At 42.3% G+C, this 17,753-nt stretch overlaps 1 protein-coding gene across 3 annotated transcripts in view; it reads right to left on the bottom strand.

Annotated features, from left to right (window-relative positions):
* Nucleotides 1-17,753, bottom strand: part of LOC115570251 (phospholipid phosphatase-related protein type 5-like) — a 304,040-nt gene that overhangs the window by 93,936 nt on the left and 192,351 nt on the right. For 2 of the 3 annotated variants that reach the window (XM_030398713.1, XM_030398712.1), the window contains one exon: nt 2,580-7,046. The exons of the other annotated variant lie outside the window; for it this stretch is intronic. In XM_030398713.1, the coding sequence (XP_030254573.1) occupies nt 7,017-7,046 (30 nt within the window). In that variant the 3' untranslated portion in view covers nt 2,580-7,016. Of the gene's footprint in view, nt 1-2,579; nt 7,047-17,753 lie in introns of those variants that run through there. 3 annotated transcript variants of the gene reach the window in all.

Raw genomic sequence — 17,753 nt, 5'->3', positions numbered from 1 at the left:
CAGAGGTCATTTGATAATATTAGTCCTGTGCAAATCGGCATCTCTGTGATTTGGGGTCGTTTTTTGTTTTTCTTAAGGTTTTTTGTGTTTTCCACACCTTTTTTCTGCCTTTTTCCTGGTGGAGAATTATGGAGACTGCATTGGGAATTATAAATTAAAGTTTTGACAGCATTTTGGGTGCAAATTCAGGAGGCTCATCAGAAGAGCGAAATCTTGAAAGATGATTTGATGGATTACATGCATGGCAGCATGCGGTAAGGAACATTTTTCCATCTTTCAACAGGCTCACCAGTTATTATATTAAAAATATCCATTTCTAACCGTTGTGCTGCTCCAGCAAGGGCTCCGGTGCGATCGACCCGGGGGATAATGTCAGTAAATTCGAGTTAAAACACAGACTTCGCTGATCCTGTGCGAATGCGCCGCACGAAACACGGATGTGGTGGGATAATTTCTAAATCACTTGAGGTCCCCAGGTAATACTAGTCCCGTGCAAAGAGCTGCATTTTCCCCGTAGACAAATGAGTGTTGCCAAACATTTTAACTCTGGCGTTATTGGATTGTTTCGGTTGGTTGGGAACGTTATTGCGTCCCTCACCAACTCAACCACAACTTCAATCCCTTCGCGGTCCATCCAACATCATTTTAATAATTCCCTGTTATTTAGCGTCTTCAAAACATTCGGCTGTGACCAGGTCTTAGCGAGTTAGGAGTCCTCTGGACTACTTCTTGGGTCTCCCAGACTTAGGTGCTACTTTTAGGCTTAAAATGTTTTGTGAATAACTCTTATTTTCAAAAATGAGGAGTCCTAAAGTGACGACTGACACGCCCATTATTTTTAGGAGTTGCTCCTAAATTCGCCTGTTAGGAGTTACTTTTTGCTTCTTTGTGAATACGGGCCCTGATGTATAGCCCTACTGACGTGAATCTTGTTGGGATTCCGAGCCACTTGCGAAGATGTTTGGTCACTCGCTTCTCAACTCTCCACTGCTGTCATAGGAATTTCATACATTGTCAGTAGCCACATGAGTCTTGGTAGCAGACCGTGCTGGAAGAGCCAGGCCTTTGAACTTTCCTGGTAATCCTGACTCCTCAATCTTACTCAGCCATTCATCTGCTTGCTTCTCTGTTCTGGAAACTTTGCAACTGTCAGTCAGAGTTGCATCGTACCATTTCCCTAGGCACTTGATTGGGTTTTCCTCAATTGTTGGTATCATCTCTCCCTGGACTTGTAGCTGGAACTTGCTGGTCACTTTTCCACTTCTGATCACCATGCTCCTTGATTTCCTTGGCTTGAACTTCATCTGAGCCCATGTTGCCATGTCATAAAGTGCCTTCAGGATCCATCTTGTTTGCACATGGGCTAAACTTGTTATGGTATGGTCATCCATAAAGCCTCTTATTGGAAGTTGGCGGGTGCCAGACTCCATTGATGGCCCTCTGGATTTCTTTCCTGCAGCTGTTTATTCCCATAACAAACAGGAGGGGGGAGATGGTGTAGCTTCCCTTTTACGATTCCCTTTTCAAGGTCCTGCCACTTGTGTGGGTTGTGAAATGGGCAGTTTTGAACCGTAGCCTTTATCCTTCAAAGTAGCTGGTAGCATTCCCCTGATATGGTGGGGGATATAGCCGCATTGATAAGGCCATGCGGGATTGATCTGTATGCGTTAACCAACTTAAGCCAGACAATCTGTAGATTTCCTTTGCTCTCCTTGGCCTCCCAGATCAGCTGGTTGAGGACGCCCGTATGTTCCAAGCACCCTGAGAAACCTGGAATGCTGCCCTTCTGCACTGATGTGTCGACATATTTGTTCTTCACCCTCTAGATAGTCCTCCTTTTTGCCAGGACAGAAAATAATATCTTGCATTCAACACTTAGGAGAGAAATGGTTAGGAACTGGCTGATGCCAGAGGAGTCCATTTCCTTGGGTACGAAACACCCCTCTGCTCTTTTCCAGGTTGACGGAATGATGCCTTTTGTCCATACCCTCCGTAACAATTTCCACAGCCTGCGGAGGAGCATCGGGCATCTCTTGTATACTTTATAATGTATAGCACTTGGTCCTGGGGCAGATGCTGAACGGGCTTTCTGAACAATGTCCTAGACTTCTCTCCATGTTGGTTCACTGGTGTCAAGCTCTTCCTCAGGAGTTTCAGCAGTTCTGCTGACTTTTGGGTGTACACTACAGGCTTGGTTCCTGAGGATGTCGCTGTGGCTCTCCTAAGGATTTATCAGCAAATGGCATATGGCATCTGGAGACCATCATAGTTTCACTTCCACTGACACATGGACACTTACAAATGTGTCTCCACTCTCAGCAGTACCCCCGCCATAAATCTTACACTTGTACAACAAAGTGATCTTTCGCTAACCAAGTAATTTTGGTGCCTAAACTAACTAAACTGACCGTCTCTCATTAACCATGTGCTAAATAGGCCTTTTGTCAGAAAGGCTACCTGGCAGACAAGGAGGGGCGTGACAAAACATAACATGGGAGTGAGGACGGGTGGGCAGGTCTAACATCATACATGTTACATTGCTTTTAAAACAGAAGACAGAGGCAACTTCTAGAGCAACATGTTTGATCCATTTCAATGTTTTTTATTCAAAGGCTGTAAATGTATTGTTTTCTACAGTGTAAAAGGTCACAATTTGAACTCAAGTTGAAAAGAATGGAAATTTGAATAGAAATATGCATAATATAAAAAGAATTTGAATAGAAGAAGAGCAACAACATCCATACAAAATGGTCCACTAGAAGCAAATATATCACATGACTGGGGGGAGAGAAAAAAGATAAAAACCACCAAGTTTAGAAAAGGTTATAACAATTGAGGAAATTATTGGAATACACAGCAGGGTAAGGAACATAATTATTAACACGAAGAACATGAATTTTACAATTCACAAAACAGGTTATAAAATTGTACCTGTAATTCTGAACAATAACATGAAATACTCTCATTTTATTCAAATGACATGAAGAAGCAAAAACAGTTCCGAGGAGAAAAAGAAACCTTTATCGTGAACACTCACACATTGAAGTCATAAGAAAATAGCAATAATGTAGAATATGACCAAAAGGATGTATATACTATATATATTTATATAAGTTCTCTTTTCCTTTAAATAAACTAGACTAGGGTAGTGTAGCTCTTGCAATGCACATTTGAGTAGATTTATTTCAATATTCTGTGTGATGTCTGTTTTCAAGCAGCCTGCAATGCCATTTCATCAGCAATGAGAGGAGTTTGGGGCCGATCACCCAGAGACTTGTCGCTACATGTGTGAGGCTTTGTAAACACCTCAGAAATCCTGTTTTGGACAAACCATCATATTCAGTGTGACTCAGTACAGTAAAACTTCCGCAGTAAAGTTGAACATATTTCAACGTCTAAAAACTGCTCGAAAAATGCAACACACATCGCAGGAGAGGAGTTCCTCCAGGAAAGCAATTGTTTTGCTGGCTTTCTGAGCGTTATGTCTCTTTGTGATAGGCCCCTGATAGATTGATAAAGTGCTGATTTTTGCATGTTCCTACCTGGAGTCCTTATTCATAAGTGCTTCAGTGATTGTTACAAAAATAGAGATTTCAAAGGGCAACAGAATAAGACCTTTAATGCATTCATATCCTCTCTCCTAATGGGAAAGAAAGCCTGACTTGTTATTGCTACAAAGGAGAATAACTTAATTCAACCAAGGTGTGGCACCTTGAACGAAAATATACAATAAGTATCATTAATCAGTATTAATGTTTGTCACTTTTTAAAACAATCAGGTGATCTAAAAACAGCAATGAATTAATTGATGGACCAGTTAAAGCTGCATTTATTCATTTAACCCCAAACTGTGCTCAGTTTATGTACATCAGTACATTTATTTACTGTAAACATGTCTTGTTGTCACATTATACTGCAGTTCACTGTTTAACGCATCATGGTCCTCTGAGCAAAACTCTCAGTCCTGCTGTGTGTCTAGCTCAGTTAGCTGTAAGTTACAAAAGTAACGTAGTTATTTAAACTCAAACCACAATGTTTTCTTAAACCAAGTAGTTTTCTTGCCTAAATGTAACTGTGAATGTATAACAAAGGTTCAGGTACGCCTGTTGCTGGTAAGCCGCAGCAGTCATGTTGTTTTGGGAGGCGATGGCAATTAAGCTATTCAGTTGTTTAAGTATGAACATGTGTTGGTCTTGTGCTGAAAAGCCAGCCGTAATAGTAACACACATCCCTTCTGCCTCAAAGTCGCCCCGCAGGATCTCTGTTCTTCCCAAACACATATCCTATTGGCCCATGGAAGATGATAAGCTGTTCATGTCTAGTGCTGATGAAAATAAGATTCGCTTTGTAACTGCTATGTTTGGAGAACACAATAGTCACAAACTGGGGCTGCTAGCCAAAAATAGTAATTAATGCAGGTTTAAGCCATTTATAACAGGCCAAAAATTGTCTCAGCATGTCCAATGTGAGTTTTTGATACTTTCTTTCTCTTACATTAATGTGCTCATTCTAATGTGCTTCAGTATTTTGGGAAATATATTTGTTTGCTGTATTACCCAGAATAACATGAGAATATGTATCACGCCTGTGGTCAGTACAGAGAGAGCCTAGACATTTAATAAATGGCCAGATAGAACTGTTGGCAGGAGCATTTCATGCAGCAAGGAATTTTCATGTCATGAGAGAACTTCAAGCTTGAAAAATCACCTCATTTTAAAGTTGAGAATAACTATTTATACATTGATTCACTCATCTACCATGAAAATTAAGTTAAAATGCTTACAATAAATACTGGTTAGCTTATTAATTTGATTTTTTATTTTTTTTGGCTTGACAGCCCTAGTTTAAACTTATCTGTGATGCAGAAACTTACTTTGCCAACATTTATTCTGGCAACTGCCTTTAGCTAACTTGCAAAATTACACTTATTTGTTATGTTTTTAGTTCTAGAACTTGATCTTGCCTGATGAAGGTCTAGAACCAAAACGTTGGTAATATGTGTAATTTTGCAAGTTAAACAGTGTGCTTGAGATTGCATGAACAGTTATGTGTTCAGACATTGTGTTAAGATAAACTAAATACATCCTGTACCATTGTAGTACTGTATACGCTGAGATAAAAGTGAAATAAGTGTTCTCATTTGAATCTGGGGAAGACAGCAGACAAGATATAGTCAAAAGCAGGAATATTTGATCCAACAAAGTGTTATTTTTTTGTGATGCTGTAAAAGTCTATAGGATTTGTAATTGGTTCAGGTCTTTGAATAAACATCTAGTTAAATAGGAATACGACTGACCTTTCCATTCTAAAATAATATTTAAACATTAAAAGAAATTACATTGTATCCTTTATGAGGGATAGAAACTGAAGAATAGTGAAACAACCAAACTTAATAAAATGATCAAGGAAGTTGGCTGTGAGATGGAAAAACAGAGACTGTCTTCTCCAAGTGTGTCCGAATATCTCTTGAAACTGAAAACACAGGTCAGAAAAAGGAAACAAGCCTCAACTGTAGATTATCTTACATCCCTTTAACCTGATTTGACATGGCAGAAAACATCAGATGGGAGACAAACAGAGAACTATATCTGACTACTCAATGCATACAATAAAATCTCAGTTTTGGCCTGTAATTCAGACTGTCCTTTGTGTTAGTTAGCGTTGACATATAAAAACAGAGCATGTTGCCCTCTTTTGACTATGGGTTGCAGAGGCTCTTTTCACCATGTCCATTCCTCATGTACAGTGTCAGAATATACCTGCTACCACACAACCATTAGACATTTTAAATACAAGAAAAAAATAAAGATAGATACAGACAGAGAGAGGGAGTTGGTGATTGTCTGATGCTGCTAAGAAACCCTTGACACTTTTGTAAGAATACAGAGTGTACAGTGTTTTCATTGGTTGCACTTAAATATTTAGTAGATACAAACATACACTCATGTACACACACCCTGAACCCTCAAAGAGATGTCAGGAGAACTAAATGACACATGAATACATAATGACAGAAAGTTTTGCAGTTTTCATAATTTGCTACTTTGACGTAAGCCCATAGTTATCAGGGTTTCAAGACTGACAATTTAACCATACGATTTAAAGCAAGCTTCACCATCTCCTCCAAATCTGCATCGCTACATTGCACAAGTTTTATACTGCCATGGACAGATGTGACTCTTGTTCTAAAACATTTCGGCTACTAAATTGTTTGACATATTATGAATATAATTTACTAAAACAGTCTAATGTCTCTGCACCACTATCAATTTAGGACACTAAGATAAGCTCTCTAAAAATTTAGGAGCATTTTTAATTGAAAGATATTTAAAATCAGAATTCTTTCTTATTTTTCTGAGTAAATTGGTTCAAAACGAAAATGGGCCCAGCAGACAGTGTCACACTCAGATGTTCATAGCAGTCCTATGGGTGTTATGGGTTTGATGTGATAACAGCACTACAAACTCAGAAAGCTGTAGATCAACTTTTGCAACACAACAAGAGAGGGTTTGCTCTCTGTTCGGGCACTTTCACTTAACTTACTTACTGAACAGCTTTCCTTATGGACATTTTATTAATTATCATTTATATGGAATGTGTTGGTTCACACACAAAACAACCAACCCATGTAAAAAATATTTGAACTAGGCAGAGGTGAGATGGTGCAATCCAGTTCTTCATTTGTTCCTCTAGTGTCCCACAGTGTGCAACAAGTCAGCTCTGGGGTTTACCGAACAACAAGCTTCATTTGGAAGGCGAAAGTCTGACACAGATTCAGAATAAGTGCATAGGTGGAGAAGCAGAAGCAGCCTGCTGAGATACTGACACTTCTGTCTTTCTTTCTGGATACAAGAAGCTGCAAATGACAACACGGGCCTGATGAAGACAACAAAGAACAACATACTGCAGACCAGACACACACACACAGAATGGGTTTAACGGTATGCTCTGGTTAATTAGATTGGACAGTGAAGAGCGTGGATGTCCAATGGGTCTGCCACATGGCCGACTCCACGTCATGTGACCTCAGCGAAGGCGATGTGATTCTGCAGGGTAGAAGGAAAACACAAAAGAAATTAAGGAAAATAGAAATTCAGGACAGGAACATTTTACTTGGAGTAAGCCCTTGAAAGTCATTTGAAGCTGCTCTTGGTCATGGACACTTTTTATGGTTGTAGTTTTTTTGTTTTCCTTTTTAATGATAATCAGCCAGAAGAATCTAGAAATATGTCATAATGCCTCCTGGAGTCATATGTGACTTTTAGAGTTCAGCCACAAATATATCTCTGGGGAAAAGCTCCAAATAAAAGAATAAATAAAGGTAGTTTTCACAGCAGAAAAAAAAATGAGAAAGAAATAAGTTTCAAATAGAGGGAGGTTTCAAAGAAATACCAGTATTATGCTACTATGACAAGCATATTTCAACCTGCTGTATTTCCCACAAATGAGGCCATTGTCACTCTATAGATCAAGCTAACTTTGCATTTGCCTCATTTGTAGAGATTTGGGGAAACAACTGCCACTCGTTGACCCAAATGTACATTCATACACTGTTAGCTGTAATAGCCGTTCCAGGCGGTTACTTTCTGTGGTTACTTAGGGTCAGACACTAGGGAAAGAATTTGAAGTGATTCTTGTGAAAATCGTGTAAAGTTCCTATATAAAGTCTGGTTGTTGGGTCTTTATTTCTTAAAATCGCTACAACAGAGATGGCACTTGAAGAGCTAGAACAACCACAGAGCCACACTGACCACATTTGAGAAGGCATACCTGAATTTTCTCCTAGGCTAAGAACCTCCATTACTCCCAAACACACCTTCATAGCACTCCAGTCATCCTCTTGAACACCTCATTAACGTTTTCAAATGGAAAGATACTGAGGCTTGTCTCCTCAATCAAGCAATTATCACAACATTTAAAACAATACCAGTAAGAGGCAGAAGAAGGAGATGGTTGCTCACACAAGAGGCTTTGGTTTTTTAATCCAACCTCAGAGGAGGATAGGGGTAAAAGATGCAGGCCTAGAGTGCGCTTTTCCCTCTGCAATCTCAAGTAGCTACACAGCATAGAGAGCAAGGACATGATGTCCTGCTGAGACTGTTCCTGCCAAAGAAAATGACAGCACTGGTTGTTTAAATTCAAATAATATCTGTTTATGGTTTCTTGACAAGTGGTGTAACAAGTAGATGTACACCTCATATGGCTTTAACACTGCAGACACTTACATCCTCTCTCCTACCAATAGTCACTGTGGTTTCACCATGAAATGATTTTTTTAACCTGAACCATAAAAGCAAATGAGTCATATGGGTCATTTTAGAAGTAGACACATTAACAATTTGTTTTCTGTTTTCTTGTTTTTCCTTAGTTTTATCAGCCCAGTTGCAGAATAAAATGTTGGTGATACATTCACATTTGTACATGACATATGTACTATACTATATGTGTCACATCCTGTTCACATTGCATATTTGTCATCTGATGTTACTATCTGAGGATGGAGGGGATGGTGGTGGTTGCCAAGCCAGTGACTGCAGACTGTGTTTCAATTCTGTAAACATGACACCACTGGATATTTGTCCTGGAGACAATCTTTCAGCTGCGTTTGTGGCGACAAAACTGGGTTGTTTGAACAAGACCTTGGGATATCTCCTGCTGTGTTTGTGGTGATCAAAACAGAAATTTGAAGCCAAAACATAATCTTTTGCCAAGCCAAGTGTTTTTTTTTTTCCTTCTTAACCTAACTAGAACATAAGCACAGTGTTGTCACAACATACATTTGAAAATTGAATAAAATGAAACATAAACTGTTGACATATCCGTTGTTTGCAGTAAAGCGTACATTGCCAACATTTATTCTGGGTTGAGTTTATTTTAGTCAAACATGTATGAAATATTCTGACAAGCTCTATAAATACAATATAACAGCTGATAATAAAATCAATGGCAACAGACCCCTAGGGAAAACATGACATTAGCCGTTTTTAGACAGATCACCAAGCCGCGAATTTGCCCGTCCTTTTGGCGGCTTGGTCTGCGGTTTTAGACAGAGGGCGGCAAATTGGGTGTCTGTTTTGGTCCGCCGTTTTTCCGCCTCGGAGGGTACGCATATTTCCGCCTCGCCTGCTATCTAAAAATGAAGCGGAAATGTGCCGGCCTCTGTGTGAGGTGGGCGGAGGTGTCAATGACCTGCACTATTGTGCGACCCACAGCCGGGGAGTTTTAAAACCAAGAAACAGCTGATCACAGCAGTCAGTCCATCATTTCATCCACGGACATTAAGATGAACAACTGGACAGCCGCTGAGATCCAGGAGATGCTAGCGTCTCCTCGGTCTCTGTAGCTGTTGGGTTGTGTTAGCTTGTTGTTGTGTCGGCAAGCTAAGGACGGTCGCTACTTTCAAATTAAAAGCCTCCCGCTAAGAACCCAGTTCTAAACTCCAATGGGGTGCAATGTAAAGCTCTTACCTTGAAGACAAATTCCATGTCACTTCTCACAGCCCAACTTCGAGCTTCACGTCACGTCACATGTTTACGCCGACCTCAGAGACGGCGTTTGGAGAAGGAGGAATATTACGCCTCGGTTTTATAAAGACAGGCCGGCACATTGCCGTCCTTACCTTGGAGCAAATGTGCCACCTTTTCTATCTAAAAAGGGCTATTGTCAACTCTACTAATTAACTGATATCAACATCCTGCAGATGTGTGAGCAGACCCTCTCACTCAATAGGCCCTATTTAGACAATCTATTGCACATGGTCTTAAGTCCATGGCACAAATGCATTTTGGTGCACATCCAACTACATTTTTCTGTTAAACTGCGGAAAAACTGCAAAGGGGTTGTGGTTAGGCTGCTGGTTAGTCATGGGTTTGTTTTGGGTGAAACATAAATGAAGCTAATCAGGGTGATATCTGCCATTCCCTTTCAAAGTCAGGTCCAGTTACAGTGGCAGATGAATTGAGTATGAATTTAGTATTCACCCACACCACGGTATAATGATACGTACCACTGCACTTGGAACTCCAAAAAAAAAAAAAAAAACAACTCTGACACAGAACTAGTGTAATGGAACAGTCCTCCCAGTTGGAATTCCAAGTCGGAATATCGGTCCATGTAGCTGGAGTTCACCAACATTAACAGACATGACATCACAGGTTGGTAGCAAACACAGTGAACAATTACTTTTCACCTTTTACTTTATCCAGTGTTTGTTTTGTGGATTGTGCAGTAAACATTTTGTCATAATTTCTGTGTTCAAAAGCATGAGAGCATGTGTTAGGAGCTGACGTGTCCTGTCTTTTTTTAAGTGGCCTTAACTGTTAAATCAGCTGCTGTAGTTGCTTACGAAGTTCGCAGACTTCACGATTCAAACACCCATTGATAGCAAGCGTCCATGTTTTTCCAAGCAGATGTACTGGGAGGCTTTCGGAGGTCGGGAATCCCAACTCAGAACGACTTCAAACTTGCATTCGAATGCAGCAAATTATTATGTTTGCCATTGTTTCCTGTTTGTGCTGTTTTGTGGGTCAATATAGTGTGCTCTATGTGTCTTCCTTTGTCTGTCTTTATAAATTGGATCCCTTACTATTCATGTCATATCTGTGATATATTTATTAACTGACCTTTCATTTTGCACCATCAAATATAATAATAAATAAAGCAGCATCAACATACATTTGTCATCTTGGCATACGACTAAGAATCAGCATTTCGTACTGAATGGCACACCACCACTATGACAGTTGAAAGAGACAGTGACAAATGGTGACAAAAGCCAGCTAACACACTCAGAATCGTCACATGACTTGTGCCTGAAAATCAATCCCCATTTATCTCAGCAGTGCTGAACTTTTATCTGACCAACACACTTCCTTACTTGAAGAAGTTCCACTTGTGAATCAGCACATCTAAACTATGATGCAGCTGGGATGCAACCAGAATATGTTGCAGTCATAGCATCAAATAATGGGCCTCTTATTTTGAAAAACACAGTCCCTGATTTTGATTAGGGTTGGCGTTTGTGTTAAAATAATCCCATCCAGCAGACTGTACATGTTGCGAGTTTAAGCCAATGGTTTCGCCCCGTTTCATCCTCTAAAGTTTTTGATTTGACTAAGGAGAAATATTAGCATTTTTAGTAGAGGAAATATCCTCAACATGTAGTCATAAAATGAACTATAATTCATCCCTGCAAATGAGAAAGTATGATTTACTTCTGAGGGTTAAATTAAAGCCAGCAAGTAATCTGTTTAATTTTCAACAGAGAAGATTATGCAACATTCCGATCAAATGTTTACGCCGACCTCAGAGGCGGCTTTTGTGTTTTTGCGTTTTTGCGCCATGGCGGCGCGTCAAGACGCAGCGGCTTAGAGCTCCCTGTTATTTTGCATCTTTTTTGTGTTTTATATGTCTTTTTTTTTGTTCTTCTGGCACACACATGCCACAGCGGCTCATCTACAGTCGCCAAGACCTGATAAGAATTGGCTTTCAGGCAAAAATAAAAATCACGGGTGCCTTCGCACGGACCCACGGCACCCCACCGGAGATAGCGAGACCGCCGGGCACCCCATGGATTGTTATCGGGTCCAGCAAGCGCTGGAGGTGGCGCAGGGAGAGGAGGAAGAAACGAGGATGCCGGGCAGGACTACTAAATCAGCTTAGGAACCACCCACACAGACCTCCACTACCATCTATCTTCCTCACAAACGCAAGATCCCTTGCGAACAAGATAGATGAGCTGCAGTCACAGATCGCCTACAACCGCCACATCCGTGACTGTTGTCTTTTGAATGTTAACGAATCCTGGCTGCGCCCGCATATCCCCAATGCTACCGTGGAGCTTGCAGGACGCACCTTTCACCGCTGCGACCGGACCAAAGCCTCTGGTAAGAGCATGGGAGGGGGACTCTGTGTTTATGTGCTTGAAGACTGGTGCTTGGACAGCAGAGTGATAGACACCCACTGCTCACCGGACTTAGAGGCCATGTCTGTTCAATGCCGACCCTTCTACCTGCCACGGGAGCTAATGGTTGCCATAGTAACCGTTGTTTACATCCCTCCCCATGCTAACATCCCTCCCCATGCTAACTCGGCCAGCTTGAGCTCATGGTATGTAAACAACAGAGGGCTCATCCGGATGGTGTGCACATCATTGCTGGGGACTTTAACAAAGCGTGCCTCAAGACTGTTCTCCCCAAATTTCACCAGCGCGTCTAGTGTGCAACCAGGGGAGAAAACACACTTGATCATGTTTATTCTAACATCAAGCATGCCTACAGAGCAACCCCCCTTCCCCACCTCGGACAATCAGACCACCTCTCTCTGCTCCTCTTCCCTGCCTACACCCCCCTCAGAAGGCAAACAAAACCAGCCACCCAGACCATCAAAGCCTAGCCTGAAAATGCTCTCAACCAGCTGCAGGACTGCTTTGCCTACACAGACTGGAGCATTTTCGAAGATCAGGACCTGGACACACACACCGAGTCTGTCCTCTTCTACATCAGGTGCTGTGCAAACAGAAAGCCCTGGATGACAAAGGAAGTCCAGACCCTGATCAGAGCTTGTAACTCGGCCTTCAGGACGGGAGACAGAGCTCTCTACAGCACTGCCAGAGCTGACCTGAGGAGGGGCATCAAACAGGCCAAGGTCTCCTACAAGAACAAAATAGAAGGATACCTGACAATAACCCGCATCAGATGTGGAGAGGCATCCCGGCCCTAACCAACTACAAAGGCAACCCCCCTCCCACATCCTCCAACAGCAGCAGCACACTGGCAGAGGAGCTAAACAGCTTCTTTGCCTGGTTTGAGACCACCACCACACACCTGCAGTCACTGCCTCCCCCTGGTTCCAGCACCCCACCTCTCTCTCTCCAGGAGCACGAGGTGAGAAAAAACTTAAGAGCAGTGAACCCCAGAAAAGCTGCTGGTCCTGACGGTATACCAGGGGCGGTGATTAAAGCATGTGCAGACCAACTGGCAGGGATCCTCACCAAAATCTTCGACCTCTCCCTGACACATGCCACCGTCCCCACGTGTCTGAAGGCCTCTATCATCGTCCCCATCCCCAAAAAACCTGCCATAGACAGCCTGAATGATTACAGACCTATAGCCCTGACGTCTGTAATCATGAAGTGCTTGGAGCGATCAGTTTCCCAGCACATCAGAGACTGTCTCCCTCCCTCCCTCGACCCCCACCAGTTTGCCTACAGGGCAAACCATTCTACAGAGGACGCCATCGCCCTCACACTCCATACAGCGCTGAGCCACCTGGAGAACAAGAAGAGCTATGTGAGGATGCTCTTCGTGGATTACAGCTCAGCATTTAACAGCATTATTCCAGACATTCTCATCACCAAACTGCTGGAACTACAGATCCCCCTCCCCACCTGCAATTGGATTAGAAACTTCCTGTCAAGTCGCCCACAGTCTGTGAGACTCGGCCCGCACCACTCCACTGCACTCACACTCAGCACTGGTCCCCCCTTAAGGCTGTGTTTTGAGCCCTCTTCTGTACGCCCTGTACACCTACGACTGCTCTCCAACTCACCCAACCAACCACATTATTAAATATGCGGATGACACCACAGTGGTTGGACTCATCCGAGGCGAGGACGAGACAGCATACAGGGCCGAGGTGGAGAGCTGTCGCTATGGTGCTCAGACAACAACCTGACCCTGAATATCCAAAAGACAAAAGAACTCATCATGGAGACATGACCACACCCCCCCTCCTCATAAATGGAGAACAGGTGGAGACTGTCACCACCTTCAGGTTTCTGGGCACCCACATCTCTGCAGACCACTCCTGGACCTACAACATAAGGGCCCTGGTTAAGAAGGCTCAGCAGCGACTACACTTCCTGCGTGTCCTCAGGAAAAACAAACTGGACACAAAGCTGCTGCTGGCCTTCTATCACTCCTCTGTGGAGAGCGTACTGACGTACTGTCTGGGTGTGTGGTACGCAGGCTCAACAGCCGAGGACAGGAAGGCGGTGCAGAGAGTCATAAACACTGCCCAAAAGATCATCGGCTGCCCTCTGACCAGCCTGGAACACATCGCCACATCCTGCTGTCTCAGGAGAACCAAGGCCATCACGGGAGACCTCTCACACCCTGCCTACCCCCTGTTTGATCTGTTGCCCTCTGGGAGACGCTACAGGTCAACAAAGTCCCATACCAGCAGGCTGACAGACAGCTTCTTCCCCTGGGCCGAAAGGAACTACAAATATGAACGGATACACTCACAAACCACCCCCGACAAGAGCAAACCCAATCTACCTCCTCCTACCTCCCTTTAGCACCTTAAAGGGCTATATATATAATTTATTTATATTTATACTATTATTTGTTCTATGTGTTGCTTTTTTTTATTTGTTGCTGCGGGAGCACCCTCAATTTCATTGTACTCTCCTGTACAATGACAATAAAGACTATTCTATTCTATTCTATTCTAAATAGCTATGTTCATTTATCTTTCAGGGTAATCTGCTCCGCCAGTGATAAATGTATGGGTATGGTCTCTTCACACTAGTTTCAGCATATGGTCAAGTCAAGTGAAATCATTCCACCCCACCAAAGATAGCAGAGAAAAAGTGTGGGATTCATTTTTGCTGCTCAAATGTTCTTTCCTGCCCTGGCATTTTGTTCACTGTGGCTTGTTTAGCTTCCAGCCATCTTTAGGTTGGGTTATTTTTAGAGCAGGCAATTTTCCACCAAGCCTGTCGTAGCCGAGGTGAGAGTGTGAGAGTCACTGCTCTTTGGCAGACAACTGAGCGCACAAGCTCTCAGTAGGAGGCTGTGAATTGAATCACCAGATACAGTAGGAGCTGTGTATTTTCAATGTTTCCCTGCTAAATGTGTATCTTGTTAGAGAAAGCTAAAGAGAGCACAGCAGTCTAGAGTAAACACAAAGATGCTGCTGTTACATCAGGCAAGATGAATTGTGAAGATGTAAAAAACAGAGAATGCACTCAGATTCAAAGAAAGAGAGAGAAAACAGCACTTCAACCACATGTGCAAAATACTCTGGACACATTACTTTAGGCCGAAATAGCCTCAACCTCTCTTTGGCTGAATTGGATACAAACTGGTTTGTCAATATGGGCTTTGGCTACTAGCCCAACCCATGGGCAGTTCATTGGTCCAATGGACCAGCTTTGGATCAATATACATACAGTAGATGTGTTTAAAGGAAATTCAACAAGTTACACCTGGACTTTTTTTTTTCTTTACAAATCATGAAAACACTGTACTCACCAAAGTAGTGGCTGAGATCTCAGAACATATTAACATCACTAAAAAAATGTCTGATGGAGCTAGACACATGATGATGGCAGTTCATGCAGATTGTCTAAGACACTATATTTGAAACCCGTAGGTGCAGAAAATTCAAATCCAGGCTTTTCAAAACGTGTAGAGATACAGTTAGTTCTTCTCTGCATTTAATAAAGATGATGTCATTTGATCCACCATCTAGACATCTACACTTAAGTCATTAGAAGTTTTGTGTCATAGTGCTCTGAGATTCATATCAGTCACTGTGACGTGTGACCCTCTCTTTAGGCTAGACTAGACCTGTACACTACTGCAGTGCGCACAAGAGTTGTCACATTTAGGCCTGACATACGCACTACTCCGGTGTTTTACGACATCTAAAATGGAGACTATTGGTAACTGTTTTGGCCCTTATTTTAATTTGAAAACTCCACAGTTGTGGACAGACAGAAATGGAGACTACTGGGTATGATGATGCCAGCTTCCATGTTTGCCTCTTCATTGGGTCCACTGTGTGCCCTTTTCTGATTCATTTCACTCGCTCACTCCTGACATGTAGCCCTTTTCCATGTGCTGTGTGTTTTTTGTTATTTGTTATAGATGTTGACAGTAAGGTGTAAGGGGAGAGAGATCTAGAATAACATGCAACAACAAGTCCCCATCCAAATTTTAACAGGGGACATTTTGGATCATGGCCCTCCCATGCTGTTGAAGTCAATTTGATTTACTGCTGGTTTGATGTCCTTCTTTTCATCTTATTTACCATTTGTAATCTTATCTGTTATTTATACCTTCTCTCACTGGCTGCTCCAGCTCTGCTGTCGAAAGGACAGATACAGAACATCTTTCCTGCCACATGCCATCACACTGTACAATAACAACTAAAAGTGTGGTCATAACACACAGTCTTTACACTGTGTGTTTTTTACGCACACTGTTCACTGCACCTTACATTTTATTTTGCACTACAATCAATTCTGCTTATTTATACTTTTTTATACATTTTCTATCTGTCACAGGGGTAAGGTAATTTTATTGTGTATTTTAAACTCCCAGTGTTTTTAACTTGTAATATGTCTGCTTTTTTAGTGTGTATTTTTAATTGTGTGTTTTTATTGCATGTCGTGTACACTGGGAGTGTGTGCGCTTTTATTTTGAAACGACCTTATTCTAGTTGTGACACTCCCAAACGCAATCACTGCACCTGGGAGAAATTGGCAGGACTTTAAGAAAGCGAGCAGAGAAAGCTGGACAGCAGAGAGGAGAAACGAACGTGGAGATGGCGTGACAAGAGGGTGTGGAGGCGAATGGCAGCATCAGAATGGCGGGCACCGGGGACGGCGGCGCCATGATACCAACGGCACCAGGACACCAACGGCACCAGGACACCAAGAGGCAGGGGCCTGGAATGGTGAGCGCCGGGAATGCCGAGGATGGTGGATGCTGTGGCACCGAGAACGGTGGACGCCGTGGCACCGAGGACGATTTTATTCAGTGAATAAATATCAGTGTGCATCCTGTTTGACATTGGGGTTTCTTGGTTTTACAACTGCTCTCTCGCCTGATTTTAAATGTGATAAATTTTAACTAAACACCTTTTTTTAAAATTACATAATTTTAACGTTTTACACACCGTTTACTCTACATAATTATCTGTTTTGATGTTCATACTCTGTATTAATAAGGATTGAAAGGAACATTAAAGAATAAGAACTTTGTGAACAACTACAGTAGGCACAGAAAGTGTAAACTGTGATGGATTATTGCACGCTTGTGTTTCTTGTCCTCCCTGTGTCGTTTTCAGTGATGTCACCATCACTAATTAACTTGGTGATTGCAGTGTTTTCTGAGCTAATAGGAATGATGGACGACAGCTTTATATAGAAAAATAGCTTTTTGTCTTTGTCTGACCAAGTGTTTATCTCAGCTGTTAAAGTGATGAATACAGTGTTGGACACCAACAGAACTAATTGCTTAACTGACAAAAAGACCCAATTTATAAACCAGAATCATCCTTGCATACCAAGAGACATATTTTATTTTACATATGAAACCACTGGCCGATATTGTGTTGTTGTGTTGTAGGGCTGCACAAAAAAATCGTTAAAAAATCGCGATCTCGATTCACACATACACGTGATCTTATTTCTACACATAGCGATTCTGGAGCATTTTATATCTCGAGCTGAATCACAAACAAATGCTCCTATTTTCCTCCCGGATTTTTCGAAGCGCCCCCAAACGCAGCACTGCCGCTGCCTCCTCCCTCAACCTGTGGTAAAGCATCTTTACAACACGGGATTCAGCGGAGGAAGCCCGCCTGCAGTTGAGTGTTTGGAAGGAGTGAGTGAGAGGCCGTTTTTAGACGGGGCAGCAAGGCGCCAATCTGCCCGTCTTTTGGGCAACTAGGTCCACGGTTTTAGACAGAGGGCGGCAAATTGAGAGTCTGTTTAGGTCCGCCGATTTGCCGCCTCAGAG

This window comes from Sparus aurata, chromosome 19 (genome assembly GCF_900880675.1).
Source record: "Sparus aurata chromosome 19, fSpaAur1.1, whole genome shotgun sequence".
Lineage (NCBI taxonomy): Eukaryota > Metazoa > Chordata > Actinopteri > Spariformes > Sparidae > Sparus > Sparus aurata.
The sequence above is the reverse complement of the archived record's forward strand: the minus strand, read 5'-3'. Positions and strand labels throughout refer to the sequence as shown.